The 24,573-nt window shown below is 44.8% G+C and overlaps 2 protein-coding genes across 8 annotated transcripts in view; both read right to left on the bottom strand.

Moving 5' to 3' along the window:
- LOC113807867 (serine/threonine-protein kinase VRK1) overlaps positions 1 to 24,573 on the bottom strand; it is a 107,220-nt gene that overhangs the window by 74,397 nt on the left and 8,250 nt on the right. For 2 of the 7 annotated variants that reach the window (XM_070123488.1, XM_070123485.1), the window contains exon 1: positions 16,274 to 16,483. The exons of 2 other annotated variants lie outside the window; for them this stretch is intronic. The gene's annotated coding sequence lies outside the window, so the exon portion shown is untranslated. Of the gene's footprint in view, positions 1 to 15,920; positions 16,069 to 16,273; positions 16,486 to 17,626; positions 17,701 to 24,573 lie in introns of those variants that run through there. 3 more of the 7 variants (XM_070123489.1, XM_070123490.1, XM_070123486.1) reach the window with 3 other exon arrangements.
- LOC113807863 (uncharacterized) lies at positions 22,220 to 24,184 on the bottom strand. Its single transcript, XM_027359166.2, has 2 exons — positions 23,646 to 24,184; positions 22,220 to 23,161 (listed from the first exon to the last, which is right to left on the bottom strand). The coding sequence occupies exons 1-2, from the start codon at positions 24,079 to 24,081 to the stop codon at positions 22,299 to 22,301; spliced, it is 1,299 nt and encodes a 432-aa protein (XP_027214967.2). The 5' UTR covers positions 24,082 to 24,184; the 3' UTR covers positions 22,220 to 22,298.

Below are 24,573 nucleotides of genomic sequence, written 5' to 3'. Positions count from 1 at the left end.
AAAAGGGATAGAAGGGAGGAATAAGTGGGTGAGGAAAAATGTGATGGGAGGGTAGGATAGGTGGGTGAGGAAAAAGGGATAGGAGGGAGGGATCTGATGGGTAATGAGGAAAGGAGGGTGGGATAGGTTGATTAGAACAGAAAGGATGGAGCGCTGGGTAAAGATGGATAGAAGGATAGTAGGAAGGAAGAGGGAGGGGGGAGGGGGTCGAAAGGGAGAAAGGAAGGAGAAAGGGAGGGATAAATGGGAAAAAGATAATCGGATAGAGGGATAGATGGCTAAAAGAGGAAAATACAATTCGAGAGGATAAGGAGAAACAAGTGAGCAGAGAATGGAAGGGAAGGGAAGAGAACGAAGGGAAAAACAGGATGGAATTATGGGAAAAGGGAAGAGAGGGAGGAAGGGATAGATGCGCAAGATGGGACGAAAGAATGGAAGAAAGGACGCAGTGATTGACCGAAGGGAGGGCGGCATAGATGGATAAAAGGGATAGACAAAAGGGTTGAGAGGAGGTAAGGGGGGGAAACACATAACTGGGTGCTGTATGTGCTAAATCAAGGTTTGTCAATAAATATTACAAGAAATATTGGATTAATGATAAAAAACACAAAAAAATGACAAAAATGCTATACTACACACACCACTTTATTTCGTAATTCAACTGCATATTGAAAATAATAATAATAACAACAAAATAACCCTAATGTTAACAAAAACCAAATAATACTACTAACAATTATCAAAAAACACAAAATAACACAAGAATCCAGTACAAATAATATGTACCACGAATACCTCCCCCTTTAACTGAACTAACAAAAAGAAAAAAGAAAAAAAGACATTAAATCTCTACCCAAATTAGCTTCCCCAACCGGTGGTGTCCCGAGCTGGCCTACCCCAACGGTAAGGCCTATAGCCATTTCTCCTTGATGACGTAACGCGCGCGAGAGAGAGATTACGTAACTCCCCTTCTCGGTTGCCATAGGCCGCCAATAAACCCAACTCTAAAAGATGACAGCAGCCCCTAGTAACAAACCGGAGTTTCCTGGTTCTGTTCCTAGCATTTGCATTTATTTTCTCTCCTTTTTTTTTACAAGGGGAGGGGGGAGGGGGTGAGAGGAGAGGATTAGGGAGATTTCTCTGGCTTCGCTACAGACGGCTTCAAAATAAAAACCCTTTAACTTCATCCCTTTAGCTTTACAAGGAAATCCCCAAACTGAAACCCTTAAACTCCATATGGGAAGGTGCAACACTACCTTGACATCTTGGGTCTCTTTTCACACACGAAAATCAATATCACCAACAACCTTTCCCACCCTTCCTCCAAGTTATTTTTAACCGCACGGCTTGCAACGGAACTGGCATGTCAAAAGCTGACCAAAATGACATGCTCTACGAATCGTGCTTTCCTACCGTGCGACTAAACTCTCGAGGTATCGTAAACATTTACGAATATTGCGACAACGACCGACTCCATAAATTTTATAAACGCACTTCAATGTCATCTCAGACAGACTCGCCAAACGCTCATATTTCTTTCCAAGGAATCAAAACAATCTATCATCAACAAATGCCCAACATACCAGAAGTTCCCATTGGTCAATACCACCATTACGCCTATACATCTCCCGGAAGTTTCGAGTTCAAATGAAAATAAAGAATCCAGACGAACAAGGCAAACCCAATAGACACCTTTTAAAAGCCCTCCTAATAACAACAACAAAAATCCCAGGAACAAGAGAAAAATAAGGAAATAAAAACGGCATGGAATCCATCGTCGAAGCCCCGCCCCCTCTCAGCTACGGAATCCATATACTGTACATCATTCCCCTCCTCCTCTCTCCTTGACCTCGCTCTCTCACAGAAACAGCGTTGTTTACCTCCCCCCCCCCCCTACCACCCACTCGACAGCCCTACAACACACGCGCGTTCCCATTCCCCTTCTAGGCTACGGGTCCACTCAACGCGAATATGGTTTAAATACTGTCGTTTATGCTGTCTTCCATGGGCGGGGAGATAAATCCCTGTGAAATATGATTACACGTACGGTGAGAAACGCCTGAGGAATGGCCAATCCAGAACAATATATCGGTATTCGAACATGTATATTGACGGCATGTGATACGTGATTTCTTGGAGACCTCCACGACTTGGAAGAAAATTTCAAATAAAAACCTAGGCGAAATCCATGGCTTCGTACGAAACCATAAAATCCTTGCGGTTACTTCGATAGTAAAATGAAAAGCCGAAGTATTATTATTATTTTTTTTTAATCAATTCCCGAATATTGCAACGAAGCCTCACAATGCAGACGTAAAAATCAAGCATTACCGCCATGAGAGGGAGGACCCGCCAATCACAAAGAATAAAATCTCTTTCTCTATAATACACACGTCGCCATTTCCCGATCGAGGACCCGAGGAAATCCGCTGCCTGGGTCTCGGTATGCGACGGCCCTTTCTGCGGCGGCGGGTCACAGGAAACGGGCAAATGCCTGTCGGGACCTCCTTGTAGAGTGTAACAGACCACGACTAACAGACTAACAGGCCTTACGGAACAGGTTCGCTAAGCTAGGTGTCAGCTGGTGCCTGGTAGCTTCTGGCAGTCTGCTAGTCTGCTTGCTACCCCCCCCCCCCCTTCCTTTCCTTTAGCCAGAGAAATCTTTTAAACTCATCGACGTGGTAGGGGAGGTGGGGAGGGGGGGAGTGTCTCAAGACGTTGCCTAGTTACGTCTGGGATATTTTTCTCTAGTTTTCGTTTTTTTCCTTCCTACACATCCAGCAAGTCACTAGCGTCATGCGAATGATTTGGAACTGACTGTTAGCCAAAAATTACACAACCAGGATTTCCCATAATTATGTGATTACAGAAATGTTCTTGGTGCATTTGCTCCGGACATTTAACACACACAAAAATAAAAACAAGCAAACAAACATTACATCTACACACATTTTATATCATACATACATACACACATACAAATAAATAAACAAATAGATAACACACCACGAGTCGTCTCCCTACCCAATCTACACCCGTCTATCGGTGACCACTTCCTATCTACAGCCATAATAAACACACTACCGACCGCCACTTCCTTTCCTATCTCAACCCCCGACTCTCACGTACACACACACATCGCATTTCCAGCTGTCAAAATTCCACAACAACACACAACAATGCTCCCCTCCCCCCTCTCCTTGCAATGCACCCGCAACATGACCTCTGCAGCCGGGTTCCTCCAACCTGGGTCTTGCTCGCTGCAATTGCCATGCGCCGAGATCAAGACACCTTTGTCATGAGAATGCATGATCTAATCCCACCACACTCCTCCCCCATCCTCACCCCCTTTCTCTTCGCCATCCACATCCGGGAAATTCCAATATCTATCTGACATTATAATTACCATAAGTATTATGATTATGATGATTATTATTACTATTGTTATCATTACCGTCATCATCATCCTTATTACTATAAATATCATTAATATCATGACAATTAGCAGTATCATCGTCATTTATCTCATATTTCTATCTTTATTCTTTATTTTTTCCACCCTTAGTTATTCACCTATAAAGCGTCTAAAACTTTAAAAACACGCAGTTATATATTCGCTAAAAAACGCAACGACTTAGAAATACGTGAGATTACACTTACGAGGAAAGTTAATTGCTAACGTTGGCGTCTAATGTATATATTTTTCAGTGTACATAAAACGCGTTCTGGGAAGATCATCGCAAAATCCCCAAGAGTTCTGGGTGAGGGTGGGTATTTATACCTCAACTGAGATTTATTCCTCGAAGAAACCAGAGCAAGAATGGCAAGAAAACGGTACAAAATTCTCAGTATCTCTTTCGTGCTTTTCTTGAAATGACCATCTTTTTAAACGCGGAAGGACATGAATCACTTACGAGGCCACATAAAACAGCTGAGTGTCTGACCTAACTATGACGGAATTTCCCTCGCACTCACGCATCAGTGGCAGGGTTCGAGCTCTACGCTATACACACACATTCAGAACATGTATACATACGTTCCTTTAAACACAGGCCTATCTATTTAAATTCACGTACATAAATCTACTTACACTCAATCTACTTATCTACCCGTATTCACATACACATATTTACTTACATTCACATACACAGATCTACTTACTTCCACATAGACATCTACTTATATCAATTTACACACAGCGTATATACTTACACTCACATACACATCTACTTATATTAGTTTACACACAGCGTATATACTTACACTCACATACACATCTACTTATATTAGTTTACACACAGCGTATATACTTACACTCACATACACATGCTAACTTACGCTGTACATCTATATTCTTCTTGCCTACCTATGCACATCCGCATCTTTAAGCTTTCCTCCATCAGCTGATGTACCAAACATGTCAGATATTCTGTCGTCATCACCCAAAAGAGTTTCGCTGACCTCCTCCTCCTCCTCCCCTTCCCTCCTCCTTTCTCGGTCATCTGGCGAAGCGACTCGTCACCCCTTGACTGGACCACTCCTCCTCCCCCTTTCCCCATCATAGACCTCCTCCTCCTCTCATTTCTGCCCACTCCTACCTCCTTCACCTCTTCGATTCCCCTTCCCTAGCCCTGTTCTTAGAACTCCACGCTGCACCCCACACCCCTTGCTCCCCTAGAACCCTTCCACCTCCCCTACCCACCTCCCAGAACCCCTCCATCCGACCCCTACCCTAACCTCCTCCAACCATGAGTACTGTAGCTTGGGTACGTCCGCGTGGCGCCTTGCGTAAACAACGGGGCGAGGACGGGGTACCCGCTGCCCCGCTCTCCCCATACCCATCATCCGGTTCCAAGTAACCTCACCCTCTGCCTCTGCTTCTGCCTGAACATCTGAGTCGGTCTCTTCCCCTACCTTAACATCTGCCCCAGTCCCATCCTCTTTCTCTGCCTACGTCTTTGCTTCTGCCTCAACATCTACTATCTCCGTTTCTGCTTCTGCCTTGGCCCTTCTCTGCTTGTTTATCATCGGGTCAAGAGCTGGTTTCGTAAGCTCCGTCTATTTTGAAAATCGGGTTGATGGAGGGAAGAAGGAAGGGAGGGAGGGAGAGAGGGAGGGAGAGAGGGAGGGAGAGAGGGAGGAAGAGAGAGAGAGGGGGGGAGGGGGGGAGGGAGGGAGAGGGAGGGAGGGAAGGAGAGAGGAGAGAGAGAGAGGGAGAGAGGGAGAGAGGGAGAGAGAGAGAGAGAGAGAGAGAGAGAGAGAGAGAGAGAGAGAGAGAGAGAGAGAGAGAGAGAGAGAGAGAGAGAGAGAGAGAGAGAGAGAGAGAGAGAGAGAGGGAGAGAGAGAGAGAGAGAGAGAGAGAGAGAGAGAGAGAGAGAGAGAGAGAGAGAGAGAGAAAGAGAGAGAGAGAAAGAGAGAGAGAGAAAGAGAGAGAGAGAAAGAGAGAGAGAGAAAGAGAGAGAAGAGAGAGAGAGAGAGAGAGAGAGAGAGAGAGAGAGAGAGAGAGAGAGAGAGAGAGAGAGAGAGAGAGAGAGAGAGAGAGAGAGAGAGAGAGAAATGAAAAGAACAAGAAAAAAAGGAAATAGAAACAAAAAGAAAAGGAGAGAGACCAGTATCACCTACGTGTCCTCCTGATAAATGGGTACAATGCAAATACACTTCCCAATCAGCCTCTCTGAAAGGGGCACTCGATAATAGGTCACTCTATAGGTCACGGGGTTTCACTCCGGGTCAAAGTGTACAAAGCAATACTTAATATGCATAAAAAAATAATAATAACAATAGTAATAATAACAATAGTAATAATAATAATAGTAACAATGATAATAGTAATAATACTAAAAATAATAATAATATAATAATAATAATAATAATAATAATAATAGCAATAAAAGTAATTATAATTATAGTAACAATAATAATAATTATTATTATTATGATAATAGTAACAGTAATAATAATAATAACAATAACAATAGTAATAATAATAACAACAATAGTAATAATAATAATAACAATAGTAATAATAAAAAAAAAAATAATAATAATAATAATAATAATAACATCGCCGAAATGAAAAGTAAAAAAAACGCCATCTCAAAGTATCACCCTCAATAATCATCAATGTCAACTGCATCAGCACCCCCCTATAACAACCACCATTAAGAAAAAAAACACACACCCTCGCAACTTCTCAACATCTCAAACAACAAATCCTCAATCGGAGAACTCACCTCCCCCCCCCTTCAACCCCCGCAAGCACGACTACACTGAGGCAAACGACAACCGCAGTCACCACAACGCCTCATAACATGGCAAGATCACAAGCAAGCAAGCAAGCAAGCAAACAGGCAGGCAGGCAGGCAGGTGAGCAAGCACACAGAATAGAACAGAGCAACTGCGGGTCATGGAGTAACATGGACGGAGGGGAGGGGAAGGGAGGGAAGAAGAGGGGAGAGAAGGAGAGGGAAGATGAAGATGAAAGGAGAGGAGGGGAGGGCTGAGGGGTACAGTGCGGATGGAGTCATGAAGGAGAGTTGGAAGACGGGAGAGGGGGAGAGGGAGGGGGAGGGAGAAGGGCAGGAAAGGGGGTCTAGTTAAGCGGATGGGGCCACGGAAGGGGACTAGGAAAGCGGTAGATGGGGGGGGGGGGGCCTTGGAGGAGAGATGAAGAATGAAGATGAGGTCATGGAAAGGGGATCGTGAGACGAGATGGTGCCATGAAAGAGAACTGGGGGGTAGGGGGAGTAGGACCCACGGAAGGGGACTGAAGGCAGGGACAGGGGGGCGGGGGGTAAGGGGTCACGGGGACAAGGATTGGCGATTGGGGGAGAGAGGGGGAGGCGGGCCTTGCACCGGGGGCGGAACAGAAAGCACGCGCGCGGGGGTGAGCACGGAATGGCCGCACTTCAGGTAGGCTGCAGAAGTGAGGATAAAGGGAGGGGATAGGAGATTGGGGATAAAGGGAGGGGATAGGAGAGGTGGAGGTATTAGTGAAGGAGGCATTATATGGGAAGGATGAAAAGCAAAAACACAAAAGAAATAATTTGCAAATTACAATGATAGTGATGAAGTGCACGAGAATGAGAGAGTAACAAGAAAAGAAACAACAACATAGCAAGGATGACAACATCCAAATAGCAATACAACAGGAAAAGTAAGAAGAATCAGCAGTTGACGACGAAGAGAAGGTGGGCGAGGCGGCGGGGTGAAGAGAGGGTCGGCCCGATCAAGTTTTTCCCCGGGAGGCCGCGCGGCGCCCCCGCCTGGCCCCGCTCCAACAACGTGTCGCGTAGCTGCAGGCCGGAAAGGTGAAGGGACGCGTTCGCGCGCACACGCGCTTGGACACACATACATGCACAGCATAATGGGAACCAACAATGGAGTGCAAGATAACACACACGCAAACGAATCTATATATAACTAAGTAAAACGGACAGACACAAAGACAAAGATACACAGACACACACGCGCAATCAGTTCACTTCGGAGTGCAGCGTCGGCCTCGCGCCCCGTAAATCCCCAATAACACGGCTTCCATTTCCCGAAATCCGACAGGCTCGTTCCATGGGCGAGACCATGAGCGCTCCCACGAGGGGGGGGGGGACTCGCCGGCGGAAGCGCCCTAAACGCACTGGCACACAGCCAACTTCCCTACAAATAAACATACACACAGGCGCACACATTCACACCTAAAAATTCACAGGTACATACATAAAAATGCACACATACGCGCACATCCACACCTAAATAAAATATGCACATGCATGTTTAAATACTCACACAGTCACACATACGCACAAGCCCACGCACACGAACGAACACACAAACGCACACACACCAGTGAAGAGCTACCGTCATGCAGCATCCAATGACCCCCCCCCCCCATTTAACCCTTCCCTCCTCATCGAAGGAGGCGAGCGAACTGCGCCGTCATGCTAGCCCGACCTGGGAAAAGCCTCTCTCTCTTTTTCTCTATCTCTCCCTCCCTCCCTCCCTCCCTCCTTCCGTCTTTCTCTCTCTTCATGACTCATGTCGACCACCGCACCGCACAGCCCTTACGTCAGCCTCCCTCCCTGCCTCCCTCCCTCCCTCCTTCCACCCCTCCCTCGCCCGTGTTCTAGAATCGCCTGCCAGAGGAAGCTAAATATACACACCTGTCTGCGAATCTGACACCCCTCCGCCGCCTCGTGTGACGTGTCGACATGCAGAGGTGCTATATCCACACACACACACACACACACACACACACACACACACACACACACACACACACACACACACACACACACACACACACACACACATACCAATTCGCTTTCAACGAAACTATCTACGCAACCTGCACAATCCATCACCCACCCCCTAAAACCCAACCCCAAACCCAATCAAAACATCCCCCTCAACCAATCCCCCCCTGTCCTCATAAATCCCCAATCCCCCCCCCTCCTATTCATCCCTCCTCTAATCATTAAAAGCACAAACGAGGCAGGGAACGAGACACGCCATCACAACAGACCGAGCGCCGGCCATAAATGTTTACACCCGACAGCCCGAGCGTGTGCAAGTGGCCTGCATCTGCACATTCTGCTTTAAGGCAGGAGTCGCCCGGCGTGCTTGCAAACTCTCGCTCAACTCGACCGAACGTAGTGGGGGTGAGAGGGGGGGGGACGGGGAGGGGAAAGGAAATCGAGAGGAGGAGAGGACGAAGAGAGCGTAGGCGATGAGAGGGAAAGGGGAAGAGAGAGATAGGGGGAAGGGACGAAGAGAGAGATAGGGAGAGGGGACGAAGAGAGCGTAGGCGATGAGAGTGAAAGGGGAACAGAGGACGAAGAGAGCGGAGGCAATGAGAGGAAAAGGGGAAGAGAGAGCTAGGAAGAGATCAGATGATGGTAAGGGACGACATGAGAGGAGAGGAAAGAGGAGAGCAGAAGAAAAGGGTGGAGAGGAGAGGAAAGATGAGAACAGAGGAAAAGGGTGGAGAGGAGAGGAAAGATGAGAACAGAGGAAAAGGGGGGAGGGGAGAGTAAAGAGGAAAGAAAGGAAATGAGGGGAGAGGAGAGAGATGAGATGAGAGTGCAGAGAGAAGATGAGATGAGAGGAGAGTACAGAGAGAAGAGAGAGGCGCAAGCAGAGAGAAGCAGAGATGAGAGGAGTGGAGAGAAATAAGGACACAACAAGAGACAAAATAAAACAGTTTACAAACACGAATTAAAATCAGAACATAAATACCCACAAATGAGAAAAGAAAGAAAACCAACTCTGAAACAGGAGAGGTCCAATGCTCTTGGAATTCTCTGAAGCAAAAGCCACGGAAATCAGCGAAGCACCAGGATGAAAGACCACGTAAGAGTTATTTGTAGGCCTGACATCACCCCATAAATACACACCGACGAGGCACAAAAGGGTGCAAGTAACAAGCGCAGAGATAAATATAACAATCAAGACAAACAAAACAATATAAAACGAATATAACGAACACAGCATTTTCCCTTTCCACAGTCTAATTCCCAACACATACACGCACAAATAAAAAAAATAACAATAAAAGAAAAACTGATAAACAGCAATAATAGTGACAGTAATAAATCAATATCCCACAGAACTGACAGTGAGCTCCTCCTAAGGAAAGATAAGGCACCTTGAAGATATCTCATCAAGGCAAGACACTTGATCTTGTCAGTCAATCACACACGTAATGGAATCGACCACTAACATCATTATCAAAGTGAGTAAGCACAAATTAACACAGACAATGAACTGGATTAAAGAAAAAATGTGCCGCATTACATAACGACACCTGCAATGCCATAAAAAATATATATATAAAGATAGCCTCCCGCGAACAAGGCTTTTAAAGCAACGATTGCAAGACCGGCACTCGTGAACATAATCTTGCAACAACCAGACGCATTACGTGATATCACCTTTACTTCGCTCGCTTTGTGGATTGTGAGTTTGTGTTGGATAAATAATTCCTTTGGAAGACAAAGACGGGGAATGGAGGGGGCGGGGAGATGAGGGAAGGATGAGGAAAAGGCGGAGGCGGGAAGGGATGGAGGAAGGGAGGAAAGGGGGATAGGAGGAGAGGAAAGAAAGGAGGAGAAGGGAGGAAAGACGGAAGGAGAACGAGAGGGAGGGAGGGAGGAAGGGAGGAAAGGAGAGAAGAAAGGAAGACGAAAGAGAAATGGAGAGGGGAAAAAGACAGGACAAATTTAACCGGGGAAAAAAAGTATATAAACAATAAAAATGAAAGTAGATAGACATACACAGATAAAGAGAAGAGCCAGAGAGGGTGGGAAGGGAGAGAGAGCTGCAGCATTCTCGTGTTAACCAGTCCGCAATCAATGACAAGCAACGCTCCGCCTGGTCCATAAATTCAACCCAGAGCCCTTCCCTAGTGGAATGACGTACTTCAAAAAAATATTTAAATACGGATACGCCAAAAACTACACACCTAAACTTAACTGATATAAATAATCAATGAAAAAGAGGTAATAAAAAATCCCATGCCATTTATTTTACCCAACGATCAATCACCAAAGGCAAAAGCATTCAAATCACGTTCAAACCAAGCGAAAACGCCTCCCCTTGATCGCTTACTCCCTTCATTTTTTACTTCTTACTCTTCCTCCTCCCCTCTCTCTTTCAGCTTCTCTTTCTCCTCTTCCTCCTCTCCTTCTCCCACCTTCTCCTCCTCCTCCTCCTGCTACTTCTACTCCTCCTACTTCTACTCCTCTCCCTCTTTCATCTTCTCCTCCTCCCCTTCCCCATACTCTCACACCTACTACAGCCTCCCCTTTCCTCCTTCCTCCAACACTTACCCCTGTCCTCTTATAACACGGAAGTAATTGTCAAGAGGTTTGGGTGAGAGGAGGGGGAAGGAGGAGAGGGAAAGGTAAAAGGGGAAGGAGGAGAAGGGGAGGAGAGGGGGAGGAGGAAGAGGAGGAAGGGGAATAGGAGGGAGGAGGAGGAAGGGGAAGAGGAGGGAGTAAGAGGAGGAAGAGGAGGAGGAGGAGGAGGAGGAGGAGGAGGAAGGGGAGAGAGGAGGAAGACGAGTACAAGGAGAAGGAGGAAGACGACGACGAGGACAAAGAGGAGAAGGAGCACGAAGACGACGAAGACGGCGACCTCGACGAAGTGGAAGATAAAGGGAAGGAATAAATCTAAGAACAAGAAGCGGAGCGACGAGGCAAAGCCCAAGCAGAGTGAAGCGACGGGAGCGATGGGGCGGGGGCGGGGGCGGCCGAGCAGGTCACGATGGCAACCGAACCCAGCCAGCGCCACCGACTCACACCAAGCCAGGCCAAGCCAAGCCAAGCCAGGCCAGGCCAATAGACATTAGACCTGGCCAAGCGAGGCCAAGCGAGGCCGTGCAGCTTCCGCGGTGGGAGAGTAAATGTAGAATCGATAACCAGGCCCTCTCCTAACCTCCATCCACCCCCCCATCCCTCCCTCCAACGCAATCACACACACACACCTTTTGCAAGTCGCTACCGCCATCCGGGCACTGTGGTGTAGTCTAAAATTATCGCCCTCCCTTTCTTAACGAGAATCGCGTTTCCCTACCTCTCAGCTCCCCATTTTCTGTTCTGTTCCTTACCTATCATCCTCCCTTTCCTTTCCATCCATCCTTTCCTTCATCCCTCCGTTCTTCCATCATCGATCTCTGTCTCTATTCCCTACGCCCTCTCTCTATTCCTTCTTTTCCTCTACTCCCTCCCATTCCCTTCCCTCCTTCCCTCCTCCCTCTCTTCCAACCCCCCTCCGTCCCTCCGTCCCTCCCTCCCTCCCACCTACCCGCAGAACACACAACACCAACACACCTGTCCTCCATCCTCCCCTCCTCGCCCCCTCCAGCCCCTTACCTCCCGTGCCACTCATCCCTTGGGCATCATCAAAAGCATCTCCCAACAGCTCTTTTGCAGCATCCTCAAGGCGGAAAAAAATCCCATTTATACCCAACCCACTTCAGACTCAATTATCAGAGTTGTTTAAATACATAAATTAGTAGGAGTAGCGAAAGTTATAATAATGGTAATTAATTCTTTTCTTAAATATAAACTTTTCCTGTATCAATGTAAATGCATACTACTATTAATCAAAACATAATGGGATCATGAGAGGGGTGAAAATAATAACTATAATAAAATTAATGTAGATGATGATAATCATAAGTAACATAAAAACAAAGAATAAAAAATATAAATAAAAATCAACAATTACGATACATATGCCGATGGACAAGGACGAATATAAAAGATAAAGATAAAGATCACAAATATCACAAAGACGACCAAAATAACAGCCGCAGCAACAACAAGAACAACAACCCAAAATGAACCTGGAGACGCTCCAACCTTCTCCGAATGAACAAATAAACGCAGATCGGACCGCCTGCCACGCTAAGCACCCGAATTAACAGTTCAACTCTTAATGAAATCCTTGGGTGTCGCAGCCAGCAAGTACAGGGTTGTAAAGCAAATCTCTTTCAAAGGAGGAATCTTAGCTAATGGCCATAGTTGTGGTTGACTTACAAGCAGCTGCAGCAACAGTGGTAGGAGTAAGAGTAACAGGATTATTATTAATCATGGCAAAAGAAAAGAGGATCAAAATAACAATCTAAAATAAAATTCCATAGAACCATCAGACAAGCTAAAATAGATACATCAATATCAAACACAACCCACCCACCCCCCAAAAAAAGAAAAAAAATATATATGTATATGTATATATAACAAATAATAAAACAAATCCATAAATAAATATACAAATCCCAAACAACCCATAAACAAAACCCGATGAGCCCGCAGTGCCACCGCCAGCCAATCAGTGCCACGAAAGAGAGGACACGACACCCAAAATAACACCACGGCGGCGGCGGCGGCACCTCTTGAACAAAACGTTATCGGCGGCGGCGGCGGTGGCGATGGCAACGGCAGCTCGCAAAATAACCTCCCCCTCCCCCTCCTCCTCCTCCTCCTCTTCTGACTGTGGTCGATGTCGGTTTGGGTTTCTTCACCTCCCTTACTTGGAAGGAGGAAGGAAGTGGGGGGAGGAGGAGGAGGAGGAGGAGGAGGAGGAGGAGGAGGAGGAGGAGGAGGAGGAGGAGGAGGAGAAAGAAGAAGAGAAGGAAGAGGAGGAGGAATGATGATGATGATTATGATTATGATGATGATAATAATAATAATGAGGAGAAGGAGGAAAGAAGGAAGAGAAACTACGAGCTCTCGGGAATTTCCCTTGGGTGAGTCATCGGTTACGGATCGTGTCGGTGCTGTTGACATGGCAGCTACCCTCATTAACATTTCCGATACGGTCATCATCAAGGAGATCATAACTATAATGATAACCATTAACGGAAGCTCACAATCATTACAGTCATCATTCCAAAACGATCACAATAGAATAATCATTTACTCATGCAACACAATCATAAAAAAAGTAACAATCATCATTACATTCATCATCAGCATTAAGTAACATCAACATCGGCCACACTATCGCCAATTACACGGCCACCGACATCCTCATCCAAACCAACTCCATCATCAAGTCATCACCACCGCCGCCATTAAATACAGCAGACCTTCACACGCGCAAAGTAGGCCTATATTGCAACCCGCGTCGGCCCAGCGTTGCGGCACCTGTCAAAAAGTGAACGTCATGTGGTGCGAGAGAGTTTGATGACCTTTAAACTGCACGCGATCGAACGAGGTGAAAACTCTCACTACTGCCAAAAAAAAAAAAAGCAGAAAAGGAAAGGAATGGTCGGGAACAAAATATTACCAGGAAAGAGCATACTGTGTGGGATTAATGAAAAAAAAAACTTACGATAAAAAAATTGCAAATTGTTCCCAAGCAGAGTCAAGCAAAATGACTCGCAATGATGCTGCTTGTCAACGCGTTCTTGCGCTTGGGAAATCGCCTGCGAGTCAAAGAATTAACAAACATGTTTGATTATTTTCTTTCGGGCCTACTTCGCAGCGATGCTGACAATGTTATCAATAACTTTAATATCTTTTTCGATTGAGGGAAAAGAATTTCTCATTTAGTCTGCTTCTCTCTCACCGCCTTATCGGCTGCCTGCCCGTCTGTCTGTCTGTCTGCCTCCCCCTCCTTTCTCTTGTATTAAAACTACTGAAATTCTCTGGTAAACGGAACTCTACTTCCAACAGCACGTTATGGGTCATGAAGCCTGCATCCCACTTCATGTGATGCATATATAGTCTCCAAGTTCGCGGTAAAAGTAATATAGAATATTTTTTAAATAAAAAATCTTGTGAAATAATCATCCCAGATTTATTTTACAATATATTATATCTAAAGAAAATATAAAAAACAAATCCATCACATCTGTGTTCTTAAAGCTTATTGTCCCTTGGCTTCTTTAATGGTGAAGTATTCAGAATATTCTGGGATCATTTTGTAAAACGCAAAGAGTAAAACATGAGATTTAAGTGTGCATGCAATATATATAAGTTTTTTATGCATTTATACAAGATGAAATATAAAAGTACAATCTGTAGTGCTTCATTAACTTTGGTGTAATTTATCTGCCATTTTACTGATCATATAAGGCGAGAAAAAAATTCTATAGGAGCAGTTTGCATGCATAGTATATGGATATGCATATGTAAGTATACATACATCTATAGGTTAATGTATACAAGAATATATGTGAAATAAAACACATCTTAAGACCTTGTGCCAGTCCCAAAACAACTCAAAGGGAGATACAAAAAATCTGGCAAGAATTTTTTTTAGTAAAATTACTGATCAATAAGATATTGATATTTTGCATGAAATAGCAACACGCTGGTTTGTATAAGTGCTTGTTAAGTGTCTCTATTCACATGTAAACACCTTTTTACCTTTGTCAAGGTGGTTATGATTTTAAACCATTAGTTAGTTTGTTAATAAGCACTATAATTCAAAAAGTCATGAACAGATTTTTATGAATTTTTTACCAGTTGTATCTTTGCCCAACTTAGATGCCATCATCCGGATCCAGGGGACTTTTAAGTGACTGCATCAATAGTTACCCCTATTGCCACACAGCAATTGGGTAACTATCATTATCATCATTAGCATTGTGAGTTAGGAACATTTTAACGCTTTAATTATCATTATTATCCTATTGCCTTGGCAGAGGCATGTGTTTTCTGAGTGCTTTTAGTGTGTTGATGTTTTTGCCCCAATACCCACATTCTGCAAGGGCATCTGCTTAGATTAGTATGTAATGCATATAAACTAATGGATAAAAGCAGATAAAAGATTAGTAAAGCAACTGATATTTACAAAACCAATAGCACACATCAGATTATGTTGGATCAAAACTCAATAAATTTTTCAAACATTTCTTACAAGTACAGCATTTTAAAGATGCCAAGACATCTCCCTTATATTCTTGCATTCTTCAATGAAGCTACAACCAGAATCTTTCTTACAATTCTTAACTATCCTTCATATAATGATTGACCAGAATCAAACTGGTTTTTTTAATTATTCAATTGTAAATAAGAATGGTTAATAATCTGAAAAATATAATAGCTCCTTCCAAGAACTTCCCTAATGCATCCTAGGACACTGAAATATATCTTCCAATAACACCTACATTTACAGAAAAGATTACTAAAGATATTTATATTCATCACACAAACAAAACTTCAAGATATATTGAATAATAGGCGTTCAATTGAATCCCAAATCAAGGCATAACACTGCCTACACAAAACACATTTTTATGATCTTAATAAAATATACAGACCCTAAATCATCAAGAATGTTTGAAGGTTGAAACACCTAAAAAGTGGTAGAATAACTTAATAACTCTCACTTTTCAAAAGCTCACAGAATTTTGATAAGAAAAATTTGTTGTGGAGACAGGCATGCGTCATAAACCCTAGCCTTGTACAGACCTAGTACGATGCAAATAACTGGTCTTGCACAACGCATACACGCTCTCCTAGGCCTACGATGGGTGATGAAAGGGTGAAATCGCATCCCTACATCTAGTAACACCTTAGCCCCTACCATCCAGGTGTAGGGATCTGTCAAACTACCCCCACTGTTATACCCGTTAAGCGAGCATTTGGTTCTGGAATTTCCGTTAAATCAGAGATATAAAGCGAAGAGAAAAAAACATGACGTCACCACACTTCTCACCAATCACTGCCACCGACCCAGTCCCCCGAAAATCAAGCACAGTTCGGACACTTTCCACGCCATTTCTGACCAAAAAAATAACATGGAATTCGCCTCCATACATTACCTCGAAGCTCCGACGGTTAATTATCCAAGGCGCGACCATTCTCGCACTCATAAATCCCAAAAGAACACCACCACACTGAGTAAACAAGAAAACTGGCTGCTTATTTGCCCGGAGAAAGTCTCAAAAAGTCTCCAAGTCTCCTTCACGCTTCTGGACACAAAAGCTGCCAGGCTGTTTCCCTGTTGTGACCTTCCCTTTAAACACTAACTGGAAACCGCGGCCGGATCTGTATGGAATAATATCTCGGAATTGGATATTTAATTTCTTGTATTTGGAGGTTAATCGTTGGTTCCTGTGGTTGTTCTAACTATCTACACACTTTGGATAATGAGATGGAGCTACTATTTTTACTTCGGATAAACGTTATATTGATAATAATCTAATCGTTGATTTTGGCAACACTTCAGACATATTTGGCAGATCAGGGTCCCAGTTAGTCTTACAATTATATCATTATCTGCTTGACTTGCACCCCTCTTTCAAGTGCTTTCGAACGGAAAATCACTACAACGAAGATTTACGCGTACGTCGCTTACAAATATCTCAATTTTTAGGCCATAACCGTTGGGAAAATATATTACGAACGGTAAATGCGTAACTGGCACCTCCAATCAGCTGGTCGGGCCGGTCGACTTTAGGATGTACCAAACGGCGATTTTATTCAAATTTTCTCGCCAAACCACCGACCAAATCCGCTTTCCTTTTCACATCGAAATACGCACGGTCCTATCATAGAGTCATTACGCTTAACTGAAAATAAACCAACCACCATCTCTGTACCTCAACGACAGACAATCCAATAATTACAAACCAGCAACTCCAGACATCAGTATAGCTCCTACAGCCTGCCTAGTGGAAATCACAAACTCTTGCATTTACCTAGTCACACGATGGTTCCAATAAGCAGATATTTTAAAACCAAATTCTACCTGCCTTATCTCAGAGGAGTTATCATAGTCGTATTCATAGAATGTACAAGATTACCCTGTAACCGATTTCGATTTTATGTAGGAATGTCTCACCTGAAGGCCCTCTTCACACCTGGGAACAATACCGTTATTAAACAAGTTTTCATCGGTTAACATAACAGAGAGCGACCGTCATGGGACGTCAATGGCGATCCCCCAGCTCTCTCTGCGGACAACGACACCTGAATAGGAAAAAAATGGAAAATAACTAGAGAAGGAAAAAGAAAAACAAAGACCCGGGGTCACTGGGGTCGAACGTCAATGAAAGCGTTCGAATCGTATTACAAACTTCCTACACCACGACATTCCAAAGAGAAACCATAATCATACAGCTACCAATCACACAAAAGCACGACCGACACGTAGAATAGAGACAAACACACACCATAAGGGGAATCTTCAGCCCTCAGTGCTCTCAAAGCCCGACGGGAGTATATGCGTGACCCTCCGCACGTGCACACCCAGCCTCTCACTTATCTCCGGGCTGGCGTTCGATGCCAGAAGCAGGACACGTATTGGTGCGTTTCTTTTCATTACCATTCCTGATGTACACGGGGGATGTGTGTACATGTACGAAGGCTGATGTTGGTATATGGAACAATGTGATTTATGACAAGATAGGTAAACAATAAACTATTTTATAGTCTCAGAATTAGGTCACAAAAGTATTAGTCCACCATGATTCATGATAACGTTGCCTGATAAAACAATACAGATAATACCATACATTAAATTCTAAGCCGTTTCATCCATAGTGTTACAAATAACTTGAAGGCTGCGAGTGATCACGCTTGCTTAATCAAAACCCAAATCTAGGAAAATTGATGTCGAGGAAGTTAAGATATTTATAGACCAAGCAAAGAGAATAGAGGAGAGAAAACCATTGGACTCTTAATAACATTGAATATGTTATTAAAATACATCAGTTTTGTCACACACGCACAAGCCCCCACCCCATCATCACCCACCTTCCCTCAACCTACACACCCACAGTGAATCAATGCCGCTTCAACATAAGAACGCCACTGTCACCTGAGAAGCATCACTCAACCAAACTGCCAAGAGCCAAACACCTACGCTCTCCCCCCCCCCCCCCCGACGGCCCCCGTGCAATTTTTTATATAAATTGCAGCGGCAGTTATGGCTTCGACGCCAGTACTGCACAAGGCCAAAATGTTGTAGCAAATGATAAGAGTTCAAGGACCTTGTGTAGCAATTGTTTTTTTGTTTTTTCAAAGAATGACATTTTGTTTTTCTTTTGTTTTCAATTTGCATTACTAGTTTGGGAAGCTGTTTGCTATTTCGAGATATTGCGAAGAAAAAAGATGCAGGAGATAGATATGCAGCGATGCGTGACGGACGAATCCCCTCTGAAGAAGACTTAATTTTATCTAAATTGTATTCAAAACCCTTATTACACCTTTTCATTTTTTTTCTTTTCATCATCATCATCATAATAATAAAAAAATAACAATAATAATGATAAATATAACAATAGCCAAAAGGTATAAAGACACATTTACTATCCTTATATAACGAAATGCAAAATGCAGACCTGTAACCTTTCCCCGCTGAAAAGTCGCCCACATTTTCTCTCCATCGCACACGACCATGGAATAAAATTTGTGGAAAGTGTTATAAATGCTGTTATGTGAGTGCGAGTGTGTGTGCGTGCGTGTGCGCTCGTGTGTGCCTGCAAGTGAGTGAAAGTGGGTGTGTGCGTGCGTATGAATATGAGTAACTGTATGTATACGTATATGTATGTCTATACACATTCGTATCCATGTGCTTGGCTAGGAAGGTCAAGGTCTCCCCGAAATCATTTTACGCCATACATTCCCGCAGGTCGGCCCGCGGTTCACAGGACACCCGCAGCCACCGCTCCCGCCGCCCGTTGCCAAGCGCTCGATAACTGGGTGTATGGGAGGACTTGTTTAGTGACCCAGAGGCACCGCGTTCCGAGAGCTTCCACCTCCCTTCCCGCTTGCCACCCCCTCCTCCTCTCCCCTCCTCGGCTCAATTACTTCCATCGTCACACCGTTCCCAGTGTTATTTTTTGAGAGGCAGGGCGGTCTAATTATAAGCCAGAAATATTAAGATAGATCACTAAGTATGACATAAAATTTAACATATCGGATAGATATGTTCAGGCGCTCTCGTTTTTTTTTTTTTTTTTTTTACCAATGTGACTTTTATAGAAATCGATGTTTAAGTCCCTCAGAAGCGACCGCCTCTCAGTCTCATGCGAACGTAACCAGAGCCTAAAATAACGATCCCGCCGTGAATCATTCAGTGGAGAGACATTTATCAAATATTCCACAGGTCCTCTGGTCACAGAGAGCTCACGGGCATGCGGCCAAGTGGCACCGCGCGCGTGGTGGAGGTGAAACCCTCTTGGGTAACCAATAGCTAGGCGATATATATGTATGTGAAAGACTCTTCATTTCGCTTTTGTAACTATTTATTCTCTAGTCGACACCCGCATTCCTTTCTGCTCTCTCCCACCCACCCCCACCCCTCCTACACCCCACGCATTTCCCAACCAACCCCTCCCCGACGCACACACACCTCCTATACCAGCCAGGCATGTGTACCCTGGAGCGATGGTGAACAATTCACACCCTCCGCATCCTTGTTGATCGACCCCGCCGGCGTCTCGTTGCTATGGCAACCCAGCTGATATTTTCTTCCTCGGGAAGAGTTGCCAGATAGCGCATTTCTTCACCACATGCATAAATGAGGGTTTTAATTAAGCAGGAGCATACGATCGGAGAGGGTCAGACAACCTTTCGATTCGTGAAATTGCCCTCAATGAACTGAAAATGTCAGGTTGAAAAATCAGAGGAACACTCGAGTAAATAATGAAAATCGAAGAGAATCTCCACACCGCCAGTTTGGCAGAGACTGGCCATCTCCCGGCAGATCAGGGAGTGCGGTTGCACAGAGCCATCCCAACTATGCTCGGTCTCTACTTCTCGATTGTATTGTTACCACACGCCAATAAGCCGTCCCTCATTGCAGCGTTACCGAACCCGCCATACAGCAAGCACGTCGCAGGAGCAGAATGGGATAAACCCTAAGCAAAATTAACCAAACAGCCTGGCGATCAAATGACCAAACTTTCCCAAACAAAGTGGAACCTGCATCTCCGGAATGGGTGTCGTAAAAAAAAAAGAGAAGAGCGGCGCCCCGGCCCACGCTCATTAGAGTGCACGATCCCCTTCAGCGAGGCTACCCAGCTTGACGAGATGGAGACGAGCGGTGCGAGGAGAGACACGGCTTCAATTGCCCCGTGGAGAATACGAAGCCTCGTACTGCGAAGGTTTTCTCCCGCCTGGAAATATAATCGAGCTAATATCATTCCCCCCGCATGGCGAGATGGAGGAATGCCAGAAAACAAATCGCGCAGCAGAAGGAAAGCGATTTCGACAAGCGCTACTGTGACAGGTTCATCAATTGTGCAAGGACGAATGGGATGGTGCTCCCTCTGGCTCGCATCATCAAGTTTAATCAGCCGCAATAAAATATGAATGAGACTTAACGTGGTGCCCTTCTGTCTGTCTGCTTTCCTTCCAGACACACCTCAAGGTCTCGCCTATCACGCGAGCCCAAAACACAGATAGCTAATAACCAAGCACGGAAGTCTCAACTATGTACTTGCGGTTGAGTCTCAACCCGAGGGAACTGCAGCCCCGACTCTCGCCTCGCACGCTCGCCTCGCTTCGGGTTGCATTACAATGAGCGTCCGAATGATTGCCACGGGATTTTGCGGCCGTGGACCCGTGTCGTTTCTAGCCACAGGACCCCTTAACCGCGAATCCCCGTAGGTCTATCGGGCCGACACGAATGATCTTCCGCAAGGCTTATACTTATCGATCTCCTCTCTCCTGGAACAGCTGACCCGTTTACGCAGCTGATTACGGATCGGATCGGCCAAGCTTCCCATTGCTGATTCACTCTGAACTTGTCCAAAGTATACACTCCCATAGTTTATCATTAAAGCTAAGGATATCTAGCACGTTATCTATAGTTTTCTTGGGTTTTAAACTCTGATAATGGCCAAACTTTATGATGTATTCTTGTAGTCGTGGGTTACTGTGCTGGTTCCATGACTCCCTGCCAAATGACAAGGGAGACAATGTTTCACGGACGAATAACAAAATAAACCAACTCATGAAAAACCGACCCATTTCACCAGTTCATCGGAGTATAAAGCTTTACTCTAACAAGCGACTGCAAATACAATGCTCCATTCATACCAGGCCCCAAACCACACCGAAACAACCTTTTAAACAAACAAGCAGCGAGCCAAAATAATATTTCATTTTGCAAGTAGAAAAAAATAATATTTATCATTCGAAGTTCCCCGACCTTCCCAGCCTATCGCACATTTGACATTCGGATTCTTTCTTTCTTTCTTTCTCTTTCTCTCTCTCTCTCTCTCTCTCTCTCTCTCATTCTGCGATGGCGTCTGCTACTTTGATCGATCTCTCGCCAATCGCTATCGCCGTCATCACCATACCCGCCCTCGGCCGCGTCTGCTCTCTCGCCCGCGACCACTCGCCTCATCCCCGAGGGCGAAACGCGTGTACTTGTTTCCGAAATGCTGGAAAGAAATTTGTTCTTGTGTGAGTACCCTTATTGACAGTTGCCAGTCGTCACTAAGGGTTCTTACATTAAAGGCAATCGTTCGGAAGCGTTAATGAGCGCAGCCACTGAGGTGGGCCTACACAGCGGTGCTCCTCTTATGAGGTTCGCTGCAGAAAAGTTTCACTGATTTATAAAATGTAATCAATGATCCTGGTTTTACTGTACAACGTAAAGATGAGGCTTCTCATTTCTCTTTTCTTTCGAAGAAATCATCGCTGACAAAATAAAAATTAGGAGAACGGGTATTGGCTGGCCATCAGTTGCTTTTGGTTGCTGTTCACAAATTAATACTATATTAAACACTTTGGGGTCATGTCCGAAAACAAAATTTCATTACTGTATAAAATTTTATTCACAGATAACAGTTTCATTCGTATAAATGTAGCAACGACCTTGTTCTCGTAGATCTAATGAGGGAAATAATCATCACAGATACTTGAGCCATCCGACCGCGGGGATGCCACTTCTGAAGCCGCTGGTGATTCGGGAGAGGGACTGAGGGTTCGTGTCGACTGGGGTTGCGATGCGACCGGAGCCCCCGCGGACTTCGAAGGCTGGGGGTTGGCACGAGGACAATGCGTGGCTGAAGCGAGGTTCTGTTGGGGTTCGGTCGATGATGGGCCCGCATTACTGAGAGGGAAAGTCTGTGGAGGAAGGCCGGGGAGGAAGTGGGTGGGAGGGGAGAGCCGACTGTCGAAGGCAGCCTCTCGCCTGAACCTTTTGAGGGTGTTTATGAATTCGCCCTGGACCTCCAACTTCACGTCGTCCGGGAGGCGTCTGAAGTGAGGCAGGAGACTGAGCAAAAAATGCCTGTCTGGATCGTCGAGGTCCCTTTCTCGCGCCTTCCTCCCCACGCTCCTTGCTAGCGCGGCCAGAAGCTGCTCCTCAGAAAGGTGCGCTTTCCTCCTCTTCGGGTGCACAGGAGGACGAGGTTCTCGGGATCTCCTCCCCGCTGCTTTCGTCGGAGTCTGGAGAAGCTGGTCCTCGGGAGGGGGCGATTTCCTCTTCCGGCGTGCATGAGGGGATATCCGGCTCTCATCTCCTGGATTTCTCCCCTCGGCTGGCCTTCCCCACACCCTCTCCTCCTCCTCTTCCTCCTCCTGCTGCTGCTTCGCCTCGCAGATCGGCAGCAAGAAGAACAGCTGTTTGAAGTACATGTATTCCTTCCTTCCGGTTTCAGCTGCTGAGGTGGACTTGGCTTTCCGGACCTTCGCCAGCTCTCTTCTGAAGGAGTCTCTGAAGCTCTTCCACTTCCGCTGCAGATCCACGGCTGGAAAGGAGAGTGAGACAGGACGTTTTTCATCAAGAATTTCTATGGATAATAAAGCAATGTAATTTCATTCGCTAATTCCAATATTTATTTCAGAATTTTTGGCATTGGAGGTCTATGCATAGAACTACATTTTAATATTGGTGAATTAGGGTCTCTGCCGTGACAAATCAGAATTCTGGTTGACATATAACTCATAACTTTATATATATATATATATATATATATATATATATATATATATATATATATAATTGTGATTGAAGTAATATTCATTACCTTTCTATTAGTATGAAAGGAGAAACAAGTATTGAAAAATTTAAGTTTCTGAAACTTATTTTTTATTTGCATGAATTATTATAAAGATCAAGCCTTGAAAATATTCATATTTTCTGCTACTTTAAATACCTTAAATGGTCTTAAATTAACGATGCATGTATTGCAAATGAAAACATATTAATCAAAACAACAGAGAAACACACACCTGCTTTATTTTTCCTCAGCGAATCCATATCTTTGAAGTCTGGCACGAAAATGCAACACAGCTCCTCCCATGCCTCCCCTCTGGTCAATTTATTGCTGTATCCATCGCACCTGGAGTCCCAAATCGACGGTCGCTTTTCTACTTCAATAATAAACTGATCTGCATCAAAACTCGTCATCTTAAAATGCAACATCAAGTTCCTCACAAACCAAGACCCAATGAACAACTGGTCTGGTGGCGCCTCCGTCCTGTGGCGTGACTCAACCACTGCGAGAGAAAGCTCCACGCCACGCAGTGGCGCCACCTCTGGCGGGCAATCGCGTTCCCTGCCACACAGACCGATTTCAAATCCCACAGGCGATTCCTGTTCAGCAGTAAAGGAAGTACATGAACGCAGTGGTTCGTATGCATGCTTCTTTACAATGAGCCCTTCCATGCTGACTTCTTTGTGTCATCCTTGCATTGCTGGCGCAAACCACTTTGGTGGCGCCGCTGAGTGGTGCGTCCGTGGACGCCCTAAATCGCTTCTTACTCTATTGATTATTCTGTTGTCAGTTGTTGGGTATCCAAGTTTTTTTCTCGAAAAAGTGTATTTTTCCTTCAAAACCTTCATATGGAACGTGGAAGCATAACCTCAGCAAAATATTTTTAAACGTTGTTTCCCAGTCATTGGACTGAAAATTCTCAATTTAAGGCCTCGTTGGTATCTCATCCACCCAGCTGTTTTGGCGGAGTTGCCATCACTCAGTATTTTATAGTTTTTCCGCCCCTGAATTTTCAGTTCCACACGAAACGTAGTGGCATTACGGGGCATTTTTATTGGCAAACACATTAAGAGAATATTACTCTTCAAGAGTAGATAAATCCCATGGTAAATCTTACTAGGTTTGACCGATTACAGCATGCAATGCTAATTTCGACCCGCCAT

This window comes from Penaeus vannamei, chromosome 7, assembly GCF_042767895.1.
Source record: "Penaeus vannamei isolate JL-2024 chromosome 7, ASM4276789v1, whole genome shotgun sequence".
NCBI lineage: Eukaryota > Metazoa > Arthropoda > Malacostraca > Decapoda > Penaeidae > Penaeus > Penaeus vannamei.
The sequence above is the reverse complement of the archived record's forward strand: the minus strand, read 5'-3'. Positions and strand labels throughout refer to the sequence as shown.